The sequence below is a fragment of the Schistocerca nitens genome, chromosome 1, assembly GCF_023898315.1.
Source record: "Schistocerca nitens isolate TAMUIC-IGC-003100 chromosome 1, iqSchNite1.1, whole genome shotgun sequence".
Taxonomy (NCBI): Eukaryota; Metazoa; Arthropoda; class Insecta; order Orthoptera; family Acrididae; genus Schistocerca; species Schistocerca nitens.
Window position 1 is genome coordinate 661,415,593 of NC_064614.1, and position 18,012 is coordinate 661,433,604.

General features: G+C 38.4%; 1 protein-coding gene across 1 annotated transcript in view; it reads right to left on the bottom strand.

Annotated features, from left to right (window-relative positions):
* LOC126259146 (pre-mRNA-splicing factor CWC22 homolog) overlaps window positions 1-18,012 on the bottom strand; it is a 137,282-nt gene that overhangs the window by 16,368 nt on the left and 102,902 nt on the right. The window contains exons 8-9 of the mRNA XM_049955696.1: window positions 6,271-6,372; window positions 6,057-6,193 (exon numbers count right to left, since the gene is read on the bottom strand). Coding sequence (XP_049811653.1) covers window positions 6,057-6,193; window positions 6,271-6,372 — 239 coding nt within the window. The remainder of the gene's footprint in view (window positions 1-6,056; window positions 6,194-6,270; window positions 6,373-18,012) is intronic.

Here is an 18,012-nt window from a genome sequence, read left to right on the forward strand (position 1 = left end):
CAGCTGGGGAGTGATGGTTTCCCAGGCTCAGCAAACAGACTGGGTGGGGCGGGTCCTGTAAGCACCTGTGGGCAACCTAATTCCCTCATGGTAGATAGTGTCAATAATCAGCAGATAAAAGGGCCTCGCTGATCTATATACTGTGCACCCATAGTCTAGCTGCTACCACATGAAAGGCCGATAAAACTTCCTTGTCTGCTCCTCATGACCTAAGACTAGACACTTTAAGACCGTCAGGACCTTCTGAGTTCTGGCTTTCATGTCTCTCCCTGTTTGGAGACACCTCTGTTTCAGCACTGCTGCTACTGGGAAACAACTCTGTTTACCAGAAGTCCTCCTGATGGCCTCCCATATTTTTGTAGAACATGTGGAACGATTGATGAAGTTCAGGAATGCTTGCTATGACCTTTACTTCCTCTTGTTAATTACGCGTCGAGCCTTGGCTTTTGTGACTCAAAAGGCTGTGAGGTTGTCTGCTGGTGGGAGATATTTAAACTGTCAGAGAGCCGCATGCTTGTCCCATCTTGTTGAGCAGCACTCATCAGTCTACCCAGGTGAGCTGAGGACTTTGGATAGATAAGTCAGCGGCATGATGGATCACTTGTGTGATGTGGTCCACCCTTTTCTGGACACTCTCATAATATTCAAACACAGCCAGGTGACTGAGTAGGATCCAGTTAGCCCGCCTGACCATCCAAAGGTCATCAGTTGCTTCCCACTGAGCTGAGTCTGTAGGATCTGGAGAGCAAAAAGAGAAGTTGATGGCTGTGGCCGACGCATTAGCAGCTGAGAAATGAGCGGTACCATCTGTGTAACTGACTGCACAGTTCCTGATATATTACGAAGTTCCCTAAGACTTGACTGCTAGGGCAAGTATTGTTCAAGCCCCAATATACATTATGGGCATTGAAATAACCCAGTAGAAGAAATGATTAGAGGAGCTGTTCTTTAAGACCTACGAGAGCCTCACTGTCTATCACAACCTGCAGAGGTAAGTACAATGAGCAGATAATGATGATCTGACCCACATGAACTGCAATGGCTATGGCTTGTAGGTCAGTAACCAAGATGAGAGCAGAGGAGTGGTGCATGTCATTGACACATTGACAAACACAGCAACCCCTCCCTCGGCCTGTTCCCCAGTCAGGTCATCCTTTCGATGAAAGCTACAGCCTCATAGTACAGGGGCATCAGACACTTTAAAATATGTTTCCTTCAAACGCACGCCCAAGGGACATTCCTGTGCTAGAGGTTCAGTCCTCCATACGTGTCCTGAACGCACTTATGTTATACTGCAGTATGGGAGCCATTTATCATGGGGGATGCACTTTCCCCCTGTCTTTCCACCAAGGAGGGGCCCGTAATGGGTCGAGGCTTGGTGTTCGGAAGAGACGAGCTGCTGATTCTTTGCCTTTGATTTTTTGCCCTGGGAAGGCTTTGGAGCCACAACCATGGCTATGGTTAATGGCAGCACTTGACAGCGGACCAGACTGAGCTGTCAAAGGGGCAGGAAACCCCAGAACAGCAGCAACCACAGATTTTTCTGATGTTCTGAGAGGAGGTATAGGCATGGGTATTAGTGCTGACAGTAGCAATCTCCATTTGTGTAGCAGCATCAATTTCTGGACTGGCTGTTTTATAACAGAAGCAAAGGAGGCAGTGAATGTGAGTGGCTGCATGGCGGCCTTGCAGATCTTCCTGGCTTCACTATATGGGATGTACTTTGTTGTTTTTATCCCTTGGATCTTCCTTTCTTTAAGGAAGATACTGCACCCCTATGCCATATCCTCAGAGCAGCAGTTAACACACGCTGGAGGAGTGTCACAAGCTTTTCTTCCCCTATAACCAAGAGAATTGTGACCAAAGTGCTGGTATTTAAACAGTGCTTTGTATTGGGAAACCCGCACACCTAGGTGAAGGAAGCCGGAGTCAACAAGCTCTGGAAGTTTCATGCTGTTAAATGTAAGTATAAATGAGTCTGATTTGATCCAATCACCATCCACCTTTTTCATGACGTTTTGCACGTCAACAATACCTTCTTTGCCCCACTCAGCTTTCAGTTCCTCTTTTGGAATATTAACCAAATTTCTGTGTGACACAATGCTTTTGCTGTAGTTCAAGGTGGTGTGCAGTTCAGTTTCAGTTCCATATTCTCTGAGGCATTTTACTCACTGGAGCTCCTTTACTTGTTGGAACTAGGCATTTCTACCAACAGGGTCCCATTTCGCAAGCACATGACAGACTTTAAATTGCCACAGATTGCCTCTAATACCTTTTGGATACAAAAAAATTAAACTTTCACAAAACTGCCTTCTTTCCATTTGGCTGCTAAAAACACATTATGCAGTCTGTTACTATAAATGGCAGCACTCTGAATAATTCCTGAATGAGGAGGACTAGCCAGACAAGCCCTCTTGGATTGGTGTGTTGGTACCTACCAGCAGCCCATCCATTTCGCTGGGAGAAGAGGATATTTCAAGGGTTCCATTTCAGTCCCACAAGCAGATAGGGAAATAAGGGTCCACCCAGACAAGAGCAATGCTTGCCTAAATAAGCCTTATACAACTGAGGTGCAGCAGTTTCCTTGGAGATCGCCTAATGATTGCTCCACCTCAGCAGCCATGTATCTCATTGGTTTGCAGCACTCCTTGAGACTAAGAGGTGTTTTTTTTTTTTTTTAAGAGGTCTCTACTATCCTCGCAATACCATCTGTCAACAAAACGGAAAACAAGCTTAATCTTTTCGACTATCAACAATAAACTAAACATTAAAAACAGCTGAAAATGCAAACATACATCAGGAACATGTCTACCACCATGATTAAAAAATAGAATAAAGAAAATATTTGCAAATAAATTTATAAATCCCATGAAATTTAAAAAAAAATCCTATTACTTTTTTATCATGCCAGATAATATATCTGTCCGCAGCTCGTGGTCTTGCGGTCGTGTTCCCGGTGGGGTCAGGGAATTTCACCTGCCTCGAGATGACTGGGTGTTCATGTTGTCCTCATCATTTCATCTTCATAAGGAAAGTGGCAAGGTCGGACTGAGCAAAGGTTGCGAATTTGTACAGGCGCTGATAACCATGCTGTTGAGCGCCCCTCAAATCAAACATCATCATAATCATCATATATACCTCAATATATGCCAACGATCTACTGTACAATCTGAAGAAATATCACAACTATCAAATGATGGGGACAGTGAACAGCAGACATGTACATAAGAAAAAAGAGCAGACAGTGCGTAGTATTCCCACAAGTCCTTCGAAAGAGCAAACACACTCACTCTCCCTCCCTCCCTCCCTCCCTCTCTCTCTCTCTTTCTCTCTCTATCTCTCTCTAACACACACACACACACACACACACACACACACACACACACACACACACAGAGAGAGAGAGAGGAGGGGGGGGGGGGGGGCTATTTTTCCCTAATGTTTCTTCCACCTGGCAATCTTTCTTACAATAATCCTCTTACATATGTATAAGACCAACCTTTTCATAAGACACAATGGCCTTCATCTGGATTCATCCATTAATATTTTTGTGTATAGGTGTGGAAAGTACTGATGGAATGAAGGTAATTTTGAGTCATTGAAAGACACACACACAAGACTGAAAAATTATGAAAATCAGTTCTAGGATAGAGCAGCAGAAATAGTTTAGTATTCCAATGTTTCTCGACTGGCAGGGAACCCATATATCTGACGTGCCATGATAAGCTTCTGTCAGATGGTAAGAGCCCACCCAGAAGCTGTGAATGGGGCTTGTGCTGTGAGCAGTAGTAGTTATCTCTAATCTCCTCACTGTAAAAAGTGTTGACAATCTCAAAATACCAATGCCTGATAAAAAAAAAAAAAGAGAAGCACCCAGAGGACACGGTCAGATGTCAACATGAGAGCATGCATACCTGTCATCACGGAATGACCATGTCTGACTTCCGCAAGGTAGCATCGTTTCATTGTGCTCCAAGCACATCATAACCCCCTCGCTAGTTGAGTGTTACCTGACTGTAGCTAGAACATAGCCCCCTCACATCTGGGCCTGCCATCGGAGAACAAATAATGGACTCCCTGCAACATTCTGTGTCATCCTCCATTGCTGGTCAGAGACTAGCAGCAGCCGGACTAGGGCCTACGCTGGATTCATCCATTAATTGTTGTGTACAGATGTGACTCTCACAACTAGAAAAATCCATGATGAACAGAGTATGGAAAGTCCTGATGGACTGTAAACAATGAGGAGTGAAGGTAAAAACTCATCAAATAGTTCGAGTCATTGAAAGGGACGCACACGCACGCACGCACGCGCGCGCGCGCACACACACACACACACACACACACACACACACACACACACACCACCTCCCGCCTCACCGCACACATAAACATGTGTATCAACTATTCAACACCTCTCTGTTAATCACTTAGTTGTTACCTTTATTCCAAAATTATTTAAAATCTAAGATGAATTACATAGCTCTTCTTTGAACCTCGATGTTATGTGTCATTAATTCTGTTGGATGTGGTTCCTAAATTTAAAAAACATACAAAAGAATGGGTAAGATGAGAGATACGAAAACATCAACTTTGTACGAGAGTTACATTACCGTCCCAATGCAGCAACCTATATACTTTAGATATAATTACTGTTTCAGTCCATAGTTGCAATTCTTTTTTTTATTTATTTTGCCTACTGGCTACCAGCTTCAGTACACAGTACCATTCTCAGGCCATCCCCTGGCACATAGTTGTGATGCTCACTTCCCAAGCAACTGTGTAAAGAAAATGTGGCTGTAGGCTAAAGCATATATTATTTCTAAAGAAGTGCATCATAACATCTGCTTTTCTGAAAAATTGGATTTATGTGGTTATTCTGAAATTGTACAGCTAACTCTGGAGCCTGCAATTTGATGAATGTTCACAAATGAGTCATACTAAATTTACATAACCTTTAAAGTGCTATAGTTACTTCCTTGGCTTTTTGTAATATATTCCAGGAAAACAGGTTTAAAGTCTTTTATGGGTGAGAGGAGAGTTTGGTTTCTTTTTTTAACTTTATCTAACATTATGAATTATTCAGCAATAAAATTATTCTTTATTCTTGATTAAATGTTTTATTTCATAATAAAAGTAATCAAGCATCACACTACATCCTTCTTCATAGGATTTATATTTGGCCCTTATTCAACCAAGAAACGAACACTGAGGAAAAAAATCTAAGAAGAAACAAATACTGATACTACACATCCAAAGTTATCCTTTCCTTGCACAAAGCTAATGGCTGCACACACAATGTGAACTTAGCTAGCTTTACTGAGTGACAGCAAAGGAGGATTCCTAGATTTGGAGGACCCCCAAAGCCATTAAAGCATACTCATACATGTATGTGTGCACAAAACTTCTCATCATCAGCACTTTATAGAACATACACGTGTATATTCACAAAATTGGCTCAAGTGTCCTGGTGAAATTCAGGGTTTGACAACCTACCTTTTTTGTTACCATTTTCACACACCTACAACTGCCTTTATGTGCTTACTATCTTTTTGTTGGGTTTTATTTTTAAGTATCATTACAAGTACAATTTAAATTACTACAGATGTGAAAATGTAGGTATTTCACTGCACTGCTGACATTTACCACAATTGTGCAATGAAAATAATTAAGATATATTTGGCTGTTCTTGTGTATCATTACACTTGCTTGAATTGAGTCAGCCCCTAATCTTTATGTGAAGTAGTAAATTATCTAGCATTTTGCAATAATTTTCTATGATTATCAGCTCTCTGAATGTAACGATGTTATCTCTGAATAACATCATAAATACCATGAATATTTAGGGCCTAACAGAGCACTTACAGAATTCAAAATTTTTTGTAACCTTGATGTAGGGCAGTCATTATATATGAGTTTATGTATCAAAAACACAATACATATTTATAAAGGACCTAGTAAGGTTTCATGGATCATAATATATATTAATTTGAAAATGGTAAATTTCCTTTATAGTTTGAATACTGTCTGCTACATAATCATTGAGTATTGTTTACCTGATGATGTATCGGACGAACTGCTTTCTGAGGAATCTGATGTGCTTGAACTGCTATCAGAGGAACTGAGTGCCTTCATCAAAGCAGGTAGCATGGAAACTTTTGGTTGAGATTTTAGATGTTCCCGCAGCTCATCTCTGCAGGAAGAAGAAAAACTGTAATCCCACAGCCCACACATCAGAGACTGAGTAAAATAATTAAATGGTACACTTACGTTAGGCCACCCAAACCAATCGAGGTGAAGAAATTTATTGCAAACCTCGTGTTTTTTGGATTATCACGAGGAAATAATCCATCAAAAGCTATCTGCATTGTGCTGAAAATAAAGAACCGTAAGTCTTAAAACACAAAACCACAAAAAAAAAATTTAATGATTCACAAACTGTAACAGATGTCATCAAATATCACCTATCTCTCTGTCTCATTAAATGTTTTACATTTCAAGATCTTGCAGTCTGTTGGTGGGTGCACTAACTGGTATTTTATTTCTTTAATGCTCAAAATTACCCTTTGTTTAGTGCTCAAAATATAATCTATTAAATTATTTAGTCACAATATGCTAAAAACAAACTAATTTTTCATTATGAAACAATGACAAAGTCAACAAAGGAAATGTAAAAAGTGACAAGCAAATTTCTTTGCTGTGATTCAGTGATTTATGTGGCACCCAACAACTTATTTAATGGAGATTCAGGATGTGAGACCATAAATTGTAAAATTCCAACCCATATCATTACATATCAACTGGAAGGATGAAAGTGTTACTTACAACTGAACTACTGAAAAATTAAATGAAATACTCAGTCAACTTTCATATGTGACTTCAAATAATTTATCTCTAGTAATCAAATGTAAAAATGTCACGTATAAGAAGTATTGCAGTAAGATTTTGGAATATATACTGTGTTTGAATGTTATGAATTATCTCAAAGAAAGAAATCTATTGACACAGCCAGCATGAATTCCTAATTCCAAAAACATTGTTCATGTGCAACACAACTAGCTCTTTATTTCTTCTGGCAGGAATCTCAACTTGATTCCATTTTTCTAGATTTCCAGAAGGCTTTTGATACCATTCTTCACCGGCGGCTTCTAATTAAATTGTGTTCCTATGGAGTACTGTCTCAGTCATGCAACTACATTTGTGACTTCCTGTCAAAAAGGTCACAGATCGCAGTAACTGACCGAAGGTCATAGAGAAAAAAAGAAGTTTATCCGGCATTCCCCAAGTAAGTGTTATAGGCCCTCCCCTGTTCATGATTTATATAAATGATTTAGGAGTCAATCTGAGCAACCCTCTTATATTGTTTGCAGATGTGTTCTGTCATTTACTATAAAGAAGTCTTCATCTGATCAAAACAGTTTACAAAATGATACATATGTGAAGTGTGACAAATAATGGAAATTGTGAGGTCTTCCACATGAGTACTAAAAGGAGTCCATTAAATTTTGGTTACAGGGTACATCACACACATCTAAAGGCTGTCAATTCAACTAAACACCTAAGGATTACAATTCTGAACAACTTACATCGGAACAAGATTACGAAAAGGAAAGTTGTTACTCACCATATACAGGAGATACTGAGTCACAGATATGCACAACAAAAAAAGACTGTTCCAAATAAAGCTTTCAGCCTGTAAAGCCTTCGTCAAAAACAGACCACACACACACACACACACACACACACACACACACACGACTGCATCTAAGGCAACTGCAGCCACACTGAAGACCTTATAGGCCGAAAGCTTTATTGGGAACAATCTTCTTGTTGTGCCTATCTGCGCCTCAGCATCTCCACTATATGGTGAGGAGCAACTTTCCTTTTCATAATATAGTTACATTCCATCCAGGATTTTCCATTGTTTCTCATTGGAACAAATGCATTTTTCGTTGCAGTGAGATCTTTTCATGAACTTTCAATCACCAACTGCCTCTTCTGAATGCAAAAACATCTTGTTGATGCCAAACTACTTAAGGAAAAACAAACATCGTAATAAAATAAGAGAAATCAAAGCCTGCATAGAAAGATTCAAGTGCTAGTTTTTACCATTCGCTGTTTAAGAATGGAATGATAGAGAAATAGTGTGAAAATGGTTCAACAAACCCTCTGCCAGGCATATAAGTACGAATTGCAAAGTTTCCATGTAGATGTAGATGTCATATCCCCTCTCACACTATGTCATCACTACACTACCGGCTTAATGTTACAAAATAGTTATCAAGGTAGTTGAATCAAATGAAGCAATATATCTTTTTTGATAGAAGGAGCTGTGGCTTCAACCCATATTTCCCTATATATAGATACTAAAAATTAAACTTCCATTAAATGATTCTTGTTATTGAAGGCCTAAAGAAAGTAACATTAACGATTTTGTTACATTATCTGTCCATAACTAGTGCTGGCAAAGTGGTTTGCATACAAAAATGAGAGCTCAGAAACATTAATAGGATTTAACATTTTTCCTCTCAATATGACATTTGGGAGATAACACTCTTGTCCCTCGGCTACATCACATTTCCTCTTACTTTACTTTCCTCAAAAATCTGAATAATACATCCCACTACATACAAAAACATGGGAATTTAAGGAGATGGGACCTGGATAAACTGAAAGAACCAGAGGTTGTAGAGAGTTTCAGGGAGAGCATAAGGGAACAATTGACAGGAATGGGGGAAAGAAATACAGTAGAAGAAGAATGGGTAGCTCTGAGGGATGAAGTAGTGAAGGCAGCAGAGGATCAAGTAGGTAAAAAGACGAGGGCTAATAGAAATCCTTGGGTAACAGAAGAAATATTGAATTTAATTGATGAAAGGAGAAAATATAAAAATGCAGTAAATGAAGCAGGCAAAAAGGAATACAAACATCTCAAAAATGAGATTGACAAGAAGTGCAAAATGGTTACCAGGGATGGCTAGAGGACAAATGTAAGGATGTAGAGGCGTATCTCAATAGGGGTCAGATAGATACTGCCTTCAGGAAAATTAAAGAGACCTTTGGTGAAAAGAGAACCACTTGTATGAATATCAAGAGCGCAGATGGAAACCCAGTTCTAAGCAAAGAAGGGAAAGCAGAAAGGTGGAAGGAGTATATAGAGGGTCTATACAAGGGCAATGTACTTGAGGACAATATTTTGGAAATGGAAGAGGATGTAGATGAAGATGAAATGGGAGATATGATACTGCGTGAAGAGTTCGACAGAGCACTGAAAGACTTGAGTCGAAACAAAGCCCTGGGAGTAGACAACATTCCATTAGAACTACTGACAGCCTTGGGAGAGCCAGTCCTGACAAAACTCTACCATCTGGTGAGCAAGATGTATGAGACAGGCGAAATACCCTCAGACTTCAAGAAGAATATAATAATTCCAATCCCAAAGAAAGCAGGTGTTGACAGATATGAAAATTACCGAACTATGAGTTTAATAAGTCATGGCTGCAAAATACTAACCCGAATTCTTTACAGATGAATGGAAAAACTAGTAGAAGTCGATCTCGAGGAAGATCAGTTTGGATTCCATAGAAATATCGGAACACGTCAGGCAATACTGACCCTACGACTTATCTTAGAAGCTAGATTAAGGAAAGGCAAACCTACGTTTCTAGCATTTGTAGACTTAGAGAAAGCTTTTGACAATGTTGACTGGAATACTCTCTTTCAAATTCTGAAGGTGGCAGGGTAAAATACAGGGAGCGAAAAGCTATTTACAATTTGTACAGAAACCAGATGGCAGTTGTAAGAGTCGAGGGACATGGAAGGGAAGCAGTGGTTGGGAAGGGAGTGAGACAGGGTTGTAGCCTCTCCCCGATGCTATTCAATCTGTATACTGAGCAAGCAGTGAAGGAAACAAAAGAAAAATTCGGAGCAGGTATTAAAATCCATGGAGAAGAAATAAAAACTTTGAGGTTCGCCGATGACATTGTAATTCTGTCAGAGACAGCAAAGGATTTGGAAGAGCAGTTGAACGGAATGGATAGTGTCTTGAAAGGAGGATACAAGATGAATATCAACAAAAGCAAAACGAGGATAATGGAATATAGTCGAATTAAGTCGGGTGATGCTGAGGGGATTAGATTAGGAAATGAGACACTTATATTAGTAAAGGAGATTTGCTATTTGGGGAGCAAAATAACTGGTGATGGTCGAAGTAGAGAGGATATAAAATGTTGACTGGCAATGTCAAGGAAAGCATTTCTGAAGAAGAGAAATTTGTTTCTGAAAGTATTTGTATGGAGTGTAGCCATGTATGGAAAAGAAAAATGGACGATAAATATTTTGGACAAGAAGAGAATAGAAGCTTTCAAAATGTGGTGCTACAGAAGAATGCTGAAGATTAGATGAGTAGATCACATTACTAATGAGGAAGTGTTGAATAGGATTGGGGAGAAGAGAAGTTTGTGGCACAACTTGACTAGAAGAAGGGATCGGTGGCACAACTTGACTAGAAGAACGGATCGGTTGGTAGGACATGTTCTGAGGCATCAAGGGATCACCAGTTTAGTATTGGAGGGCAGTGTGGAGGGTAAAAATCGTAGAGGGAGACCAAGAGACGAATACACTAATCAGATTCAGAAGGATGTAGGTTGCAGTAGGTACTGGGAAATGAAGAAGCTTGCACAGGATAGAGTAGCATGGAGAGCTGCATCAAACCAGTCTCAGGACTGAAGACAACAACAACCACCACAACAACATACATATGTTGTGAACTATTTACTTTTAGTCCATTCAGATAACTGCAGTTGTCAATGTTCCTAATGTGCAATGAACCCTTCATCGATAGAATCTTTTACTGATGAACATGTTCCCATTCTTTGAGAATGTCCTGTATTTCTAGCAATTATACCAAAAAATGTGTGGCAGGACAGTCCTGCTGTGTATCCACTAGGCTCCTGGACGACTTTTCCAACTTAATCCCAGAATTCAACTCTTTGCTCTCTTTTGTGAGGTGAAGAAATTACCGATTCTGGAAGCAGCATTTTTCTATAGCCTGTCTATTAAATTTGTTCATAAAACATACTTTGTGAAACAGTATGGTTTCCACAGCTATTTTTCAAAAGGAGTCATGTTGTGTATGTTTGATTCAAAGTGATAAACTAAAATATCATGCTGTAATGTAGTTCTTTGTTTTCTATGGTTCAGTGCCAATGAGAATTCATACATCACTGATGAAAGTTTAAAGGAATCTGCTCCTCCATGTGGCCATACGTCTGTAGAGTATTATCCAAATGAAGGCTTCAGTAAGTTTTTACAAGAGTTGAAAAACTAAATTTTTTCTCATAGCTAACTCCTTCTATTCCCTGTAGAGCAAAATCCATTTCATTGTGTTATAGGGATGTAATTCACTGCAATGAATGGAATAGGACAGCTTCCTTCTATTATTACAATTGAAGCTCATTGGTGCAGATACAGAAGTGCAAAAGATATCCATGTAAGATTTTGGTTTCTCAACTTACTGCAGGAAAATGCTAATTTGTTTTATACTAATACACCATGGCAGACGGCTTACTCTTTCTTGCCTGTCATTAAGAGCTGTTATATACATTCGTTGTTTTGTGTTCATTATTATTCTTATTGTTTTCAGAATCATTTTCTATTTTATTTATGTTTTTAAAATCTGATTTGGTTAATGTGAAAAACACAGAGTTGCACAGTGATTTGCAGCCCATGTTAAAATGTAGGCCCCTTTACAATTGGCTGTGTAAGTCAGTTCAAAGATTTGAAGAAGGTAATGGCATAAAACCTCCAATGAACAATGTCTAGCAAATCACTGTGGTGGTCAAATCACTTTGTGTATTCTATAACATAACATCATTTGCAAAACATGACCAGTGATTAAATGTACATGAAACAGCAGATGATACAGATATATCTGAGGAAAGAGAAGATTCTTCTCGTTAACTGCCTTGTAAAGGATAACACTAATGCAAATACCGATCAGGTCTTCTGGATGAACTGTATGAAAAATGCGCAAGGAAGTCTGGATTCCAAAATAAAGACAATATCTTTCACTAAAGCAAATGTACTTTGATCATGGGATAATTAAGAAATTTTTAGTGTGAATTGTTAGAACATCCATCCTCCTTATACAATGCAGGCATTTGATGCCTTTGACATCTTGTCGCCTTTGGAAGTGGAGAAGGGCAAGGCACCACCAACCTCTTCAACACCACCAAACATGTAGATGCCTCCCCCTGATTCGATATCATTATCTTCATCTGTATTCTCAATATTTTCAGCCATACCAACTGACTCTGTTGGGGTAGGGGTGTCTTGTATCTTGCCCAGATAATGACACCGATTCCATCACAGAAGATATCAACGTTATCGAGTCAAAGAGGTTGTAGGGCCCAGCAGTTCAGGATAGACGGTGTTTCATGCAAATCACCATATCCTACCACCTAAATGCCAAACTACTTTCATAAGCAGCAGGCAGGAGTTCCACAGTCATATCATTTGCTAAATGAAGACTATAAAAAATCATCCTGGCAAAACACTGTTGGAACCAAGCTGCCTGCTACTGGATCACACAATGCATTGCTATATGGACTATTTAATGCTGCACTGATAATTACTTTGCAGGGACTTATGGACTTTCTGCCATCATTCTTCCACCATCAAGTTTATTCACTCACACTGACCCAGCTTGTTAAGGATTTTGTGAACTGTAACTCTTCTGCGGTTGTTTTTATCACATATTAATACAAGCTGTGCACATTCACAGGAACCAAATGAGCATGTAGAAAACTTTCCTTCTCCTAACATTTTCTACAACTTACTGGGAGCTTATGAAGTCCAGCAAGGTATAAAACTGATGCAAGGTATCTTGGCATTCATCTCACCCAGAAATAGAAATTCGTGATACATACACACCTAGTAAGCATATGGGCTCTTGTAGTCTGACGTGAGTGCAAGGCAATATATTAGTATCTTGTTTTTATGCATTAAGAACCATTCAAACTGATGCCCTGCTCACCACTGTCGGAATTCATCCTCTAGATTTAATTATTAGACAAAGGGCATACATGCCTTCAAAGAAGAATTCAAGAGAAAAATAGAAAAAACGGGGAAAAGAGACATATCGTTTTAAAACAGTTCCTTTGGATAAGGAGAAAAGTTTTAAAAACAGCAATATCTCGAGGAGATGTCATATAAGTGGACAGCACTTGAGTATGTTGTTACAACTACAGTTTCGCATAGAATTATCATACTCAAACCACTGGCACTGCAATCTATATGATTCATCTTTACGAACAAGATACCCCTGTGATCGACCAAATAAGGCCTTTTCCAGTAAGTTTATGGCCAGCAAAACCTTAACCTTTATGTACTTGTTTCCATTTTTTACAGCCCTCTTCTGATATTTTCAAAAACATAATCCTTTTTTTAGGGTGGGGGGGTGGGGGGTGGGGGTGGGGGGGGGGGATGATGCCTTATCCCAACTTACCCAACATCAAAGTCACTAAATACACTTGAATCCTCCAACTTAGACTGTAAGTTGTCACCAGCTTTGCTGTATCAAATCCTGAATGAGTAAATGCCGTAGTTGTGTTTACAGCACCAATTTAAGCAGGCTGTTAAATAATAACTAGATGGCACAATTGTGCCACATATTCCTCATTTAACTGTTAAAGCTGCTATGTCATGAATTAAAATTATTTATTATATTCACTGAGACCGTATTTTCGATATTTTTTTAATGCCTATATAGCATGATTTTATAAAAAGCATTTAGACTCAATTAAAATATGATGAACAATAAAATTTGTAGAATTACAATGTTGTGCTGACAAAATGATCAGCAACTGTATTCGATCTTATTATTAGTTTTTCCATCTCACTTGTAATGACAATTTGGCCAAACAGCAAGACCATAAAACATTTCTAACTATTAATCACCAACCCAAATTGTCAATGCAACTGAGGCGGAAAAATATTAATTTTAAAAGAGTTTGCATTTAATTAAAACAAATGGCTGATTTAAAAGTGAAAACTAATTTTTGGAGCAAATAAATTTTCAGATTCAAAACAACTTTGTGTTGCTACTTGTCAGTAGCCACCAGCAGTAATCACCCAAAGAGGAGCGGTTTCCTTGATGTAATATTGTGGGATTTACAATACCTGATCTGGGAGTATACCCAAGAACTGTGTATTCCACAGCACCATTGAAAAAGCCTGATGTGTCACTACTATATGTCTGTTACTACAGGTATTTTAACTGATTCTGAGTGACTTTTATAAAAGTTATTTTACAGACATAGCATTCTGCCAAAAATAGATCCAAGTAAATACCAAGAAACAGATTAAAACTTTGCATCACTGATGAAAACCAAAAATAGTTTTTAAATCACAATACACCAAAGTAAAAGAGATCTATAGTCATTATAAATAAGGCCAATAATCATAGTACACCAAATTTAAGAGATTTATAGTCATTATAGATAAGGCCAATGCAGTACAATCATGACACGTAGTTGTTGAACAGCATGTTTAAACTGATGACATGAAAACAACACTATGTCCAATAATTACACAGTTAGTGACAAAGTACAAATGGTATTTTCACTGTTCAGACGTGATTGCTGCATCTGTCATTAAGTATGTAATTACAGTCATGCAATCTGGACAGCCAATAAAGTCACCGAAAATCTGAAATTTGTTGACAGATAGTCTGCAACAGATAGACCATCTTTGCTTATGAAATTTGGAGGCAGTGTCTACTCAATAGAGAAGGAAATTCTGACAAATAACATTAAGCCAGTTCATACACTAACAAGTCTGTGTGAACTGCAGAGATGCTCAGATGGTTAAATATTCATCTTTGTTGTTTATAGTCTCAGACAATAATTTCCAACCACACCTCAGCCATCCAGAATGTCATCTAAGGGCAAAAATACATATGAATGAACAACATTTGTGTTATAAATCAAAAGATTACAACTATGACCTCATTCCAGTTAGTCTACTGTTTCTGCAGTTTCTGGAGGGATGATTTCATAATGTATTGTGCACTTGTTCACAGGCCCTCAGATGCAACAAAAGCTTTAAGAGAAAACATCAATTCACTAGTACATATATTTCTCACTCACACCATCATTATCAGAGCAGACTTCAATCTAGCAATACTCAATTGGGATAATTACAGTTCTGTAAATGATGGGCATAATAAGACATCCTGTGAAACATTACTAAATGTCTTCTCTGAAAACCACATGTGACAGGCAGATTGAAGGCCCGTTCTTGAGGGAAATGTACTGGGTCTAATGACAACAAACAGACCTGATCTCTTTGAGGATGTCCACAGAGAAGCTAGTATCAGTGACCATTAGACGGTTGTAGCAACAATGATTACCAAAGAACAAAGGGTAACCAAAACAAGTAGAAAGATTTATACGTTTAACGAACTAAATAAAAAGGTAATAAGTGTCATACCTCAATAAGGATCTCAAAGCATTTAACGTGGGATACGACATTCAGAGCGACTGCGACTCAAGTTTAAAAGAATAGTTGACAATGCATTTGACAGATATGTACCTAGTAGAATGATGAGTCTGACCCACACTGGTATTTAGTCACTGTAAACAAACTCCTAAAGATGCACAGAATACTACAGAGTTTGTGTGTGTGTGTGTGTGGGGGGGGGGGGGGGGGGCTGCACGCACGCGTGCGCGCGCGCACACACACACACACACACACACACACACACACACACACACACACTCTCTCTCTCTCTCTCTCTCTCTCTCTCTCTCTCTCTCTCTCTCTCTGGGCATATGTAAAGGTTGTTAATGGTATAATGGTAACACAGTTAAAGAGTTCAGACACTCATGGATGAGACTAGAACTGAAATTGAGATCAGCAAAACAAAAGCAGAAATGCTGAACTCCATTTTCAAACATTCCATTACAAAGGAAATCCATGAGTATCGCCCAAATGTAATTCTTACTCACTGCAAAGATGAGCGAAATAGATATGTTCACGGTGTTGAGAAACATTGAAATTGTTAATACCAAACAAAGTTCCTATCAGATTCTACATCGAATTCAGTGATGAGATAACACTCCTTAAACAAAAACATATCATATAGACCTCTCTAGTGGTTTGAAAAAAAGCAAAGGTCACACTGATCTACAAGTAGGGTGGCAGTGATCCACAAAACTGTCATCCAATATTTTTGACACCGATTTGCTGTGTAGCCTTAAAACAGAGCTCAAATGTAACGAATATATCAAACAGAATGACCTCCTCCATGCCTACCAGCATGGATTCAGTACACATAAATCACATGAAACTCAGTTCGCACTTTTCTCACATGACATCCTGAAAGCCATGGATCCAGTCAAGGTTCAGTACAAGCAGTACATCTTGACTTCTGAAAAGCATTTGGTTCATAATCACACCCGCACTTATTATCAAAAGTATGATCATATGAGAGATCAAGTGCAATTTGTGACTGGATTGATAAGTATTGTATCAGTTGCCACAAACTATAATTGCTCTTGTTTCAGTATCTCCTGTAGTTTTGGCTTGTTGCTATTGTTCTTACAAACAGTACCAAATAGGGTTGTTAAATGATTTTTTTTCCTTACCTACTTCATTATTTGTGATAAACTTTTCATTCTTTCAACAACATTTTTTTTCCCCCCCAGTGCAGTTACAGTTCAAACTATGGGTTGGCAACTGGTGGCCTGCAGGCTGCATCCGGCCCACGATTGGTTTCAATCTGCCCCACAGAAAAAATTCCATGTGAACAAAAAATGAATGTACTCTCAAATAGTACGTAAGTGGACAAGAAAAAATTCCTGGATTTCCTAGTTAAAAATACGCACATTTTCCTGGATGAAAGTACATTTTTTCCATGTTATGTGACAATATGCTTTTCCTCATAGCTATAAAACTTATCAATCCTTTAAATGGTAAAGGTTTTATACACTGGCATAGAACTTCCCTGTACTTTAGGAAATGAAAACATAAAAATTCAACGTGTTTTGGAAATAACTTTGATGTGAGACAACATGTAGACTGCATATTTTCATATTACAAAAGTGTAAATACAAATTCCACCAAATACAGCATGGTAGCTTCCGAAGCACTAAAATCAATATTGCGCCGCACAATGTGATTTTCTCAGCCAATCATTATTCATGTTATATGATCTCATCAGCCAATGACAGCAGATATTCTGAGCACAGGGCACATGATGTACCGGTAACCAGCCAACAGCAACATCAATGTTAAGTTGCATGAACACACAAATAGGAAAAGATGAAGGTTAATATATATACAGTATAGCTACAAGACAAGCTAATCTTTCACATATAATATTGGTCTGTTTTAGTGTCTGTCACCCTTTAAGATATTTCAAACACAAATGAGCTGGTAAAATTTTAAATAATGGCATAAATGGCTGGTCTTCTGGGCCCAAAATTTTTATAAGGGGATACTTCTCAAAGTGTTACATTCTGAATAAGAGTCAAACATTCCATGGTTTAAGAAATTCATCACACATTCTCATATGTAACATGATTCATCTTGTATAAAATGAAATTTACACTGAAAGTAACAGTTCTCAAACGATCACTTGCAATGTTTCCCTGCAACCTATTAGAAATGTAGACAGTTGTGATGCAACTTTCACTGAAAGCAGTTTGTTATTATGAAGTCTTGCATAGTCTTTGTCCTAAGCCTCTGACACATTTTGCTGTCACCAGATGCTCGTGTGTGAGCACTGTGTTTTGTTGCTGTAAATGGCGCACTTTCTTTGTAACTAAAGTTTTATTTTGATGATAGTCTCTGATTTATTATTTATTGCTGTAACATTATTCTGCAGTATCGGGGTAAAGTAAAATTCTTTGTTAGAGTATCAGTTGTTAACATTAAAAATTACAAAAATTTAACTGAATACCACAACAATGAAACATTCCTGAAATTCTAAAAAAATGCCTGCACTTTTCC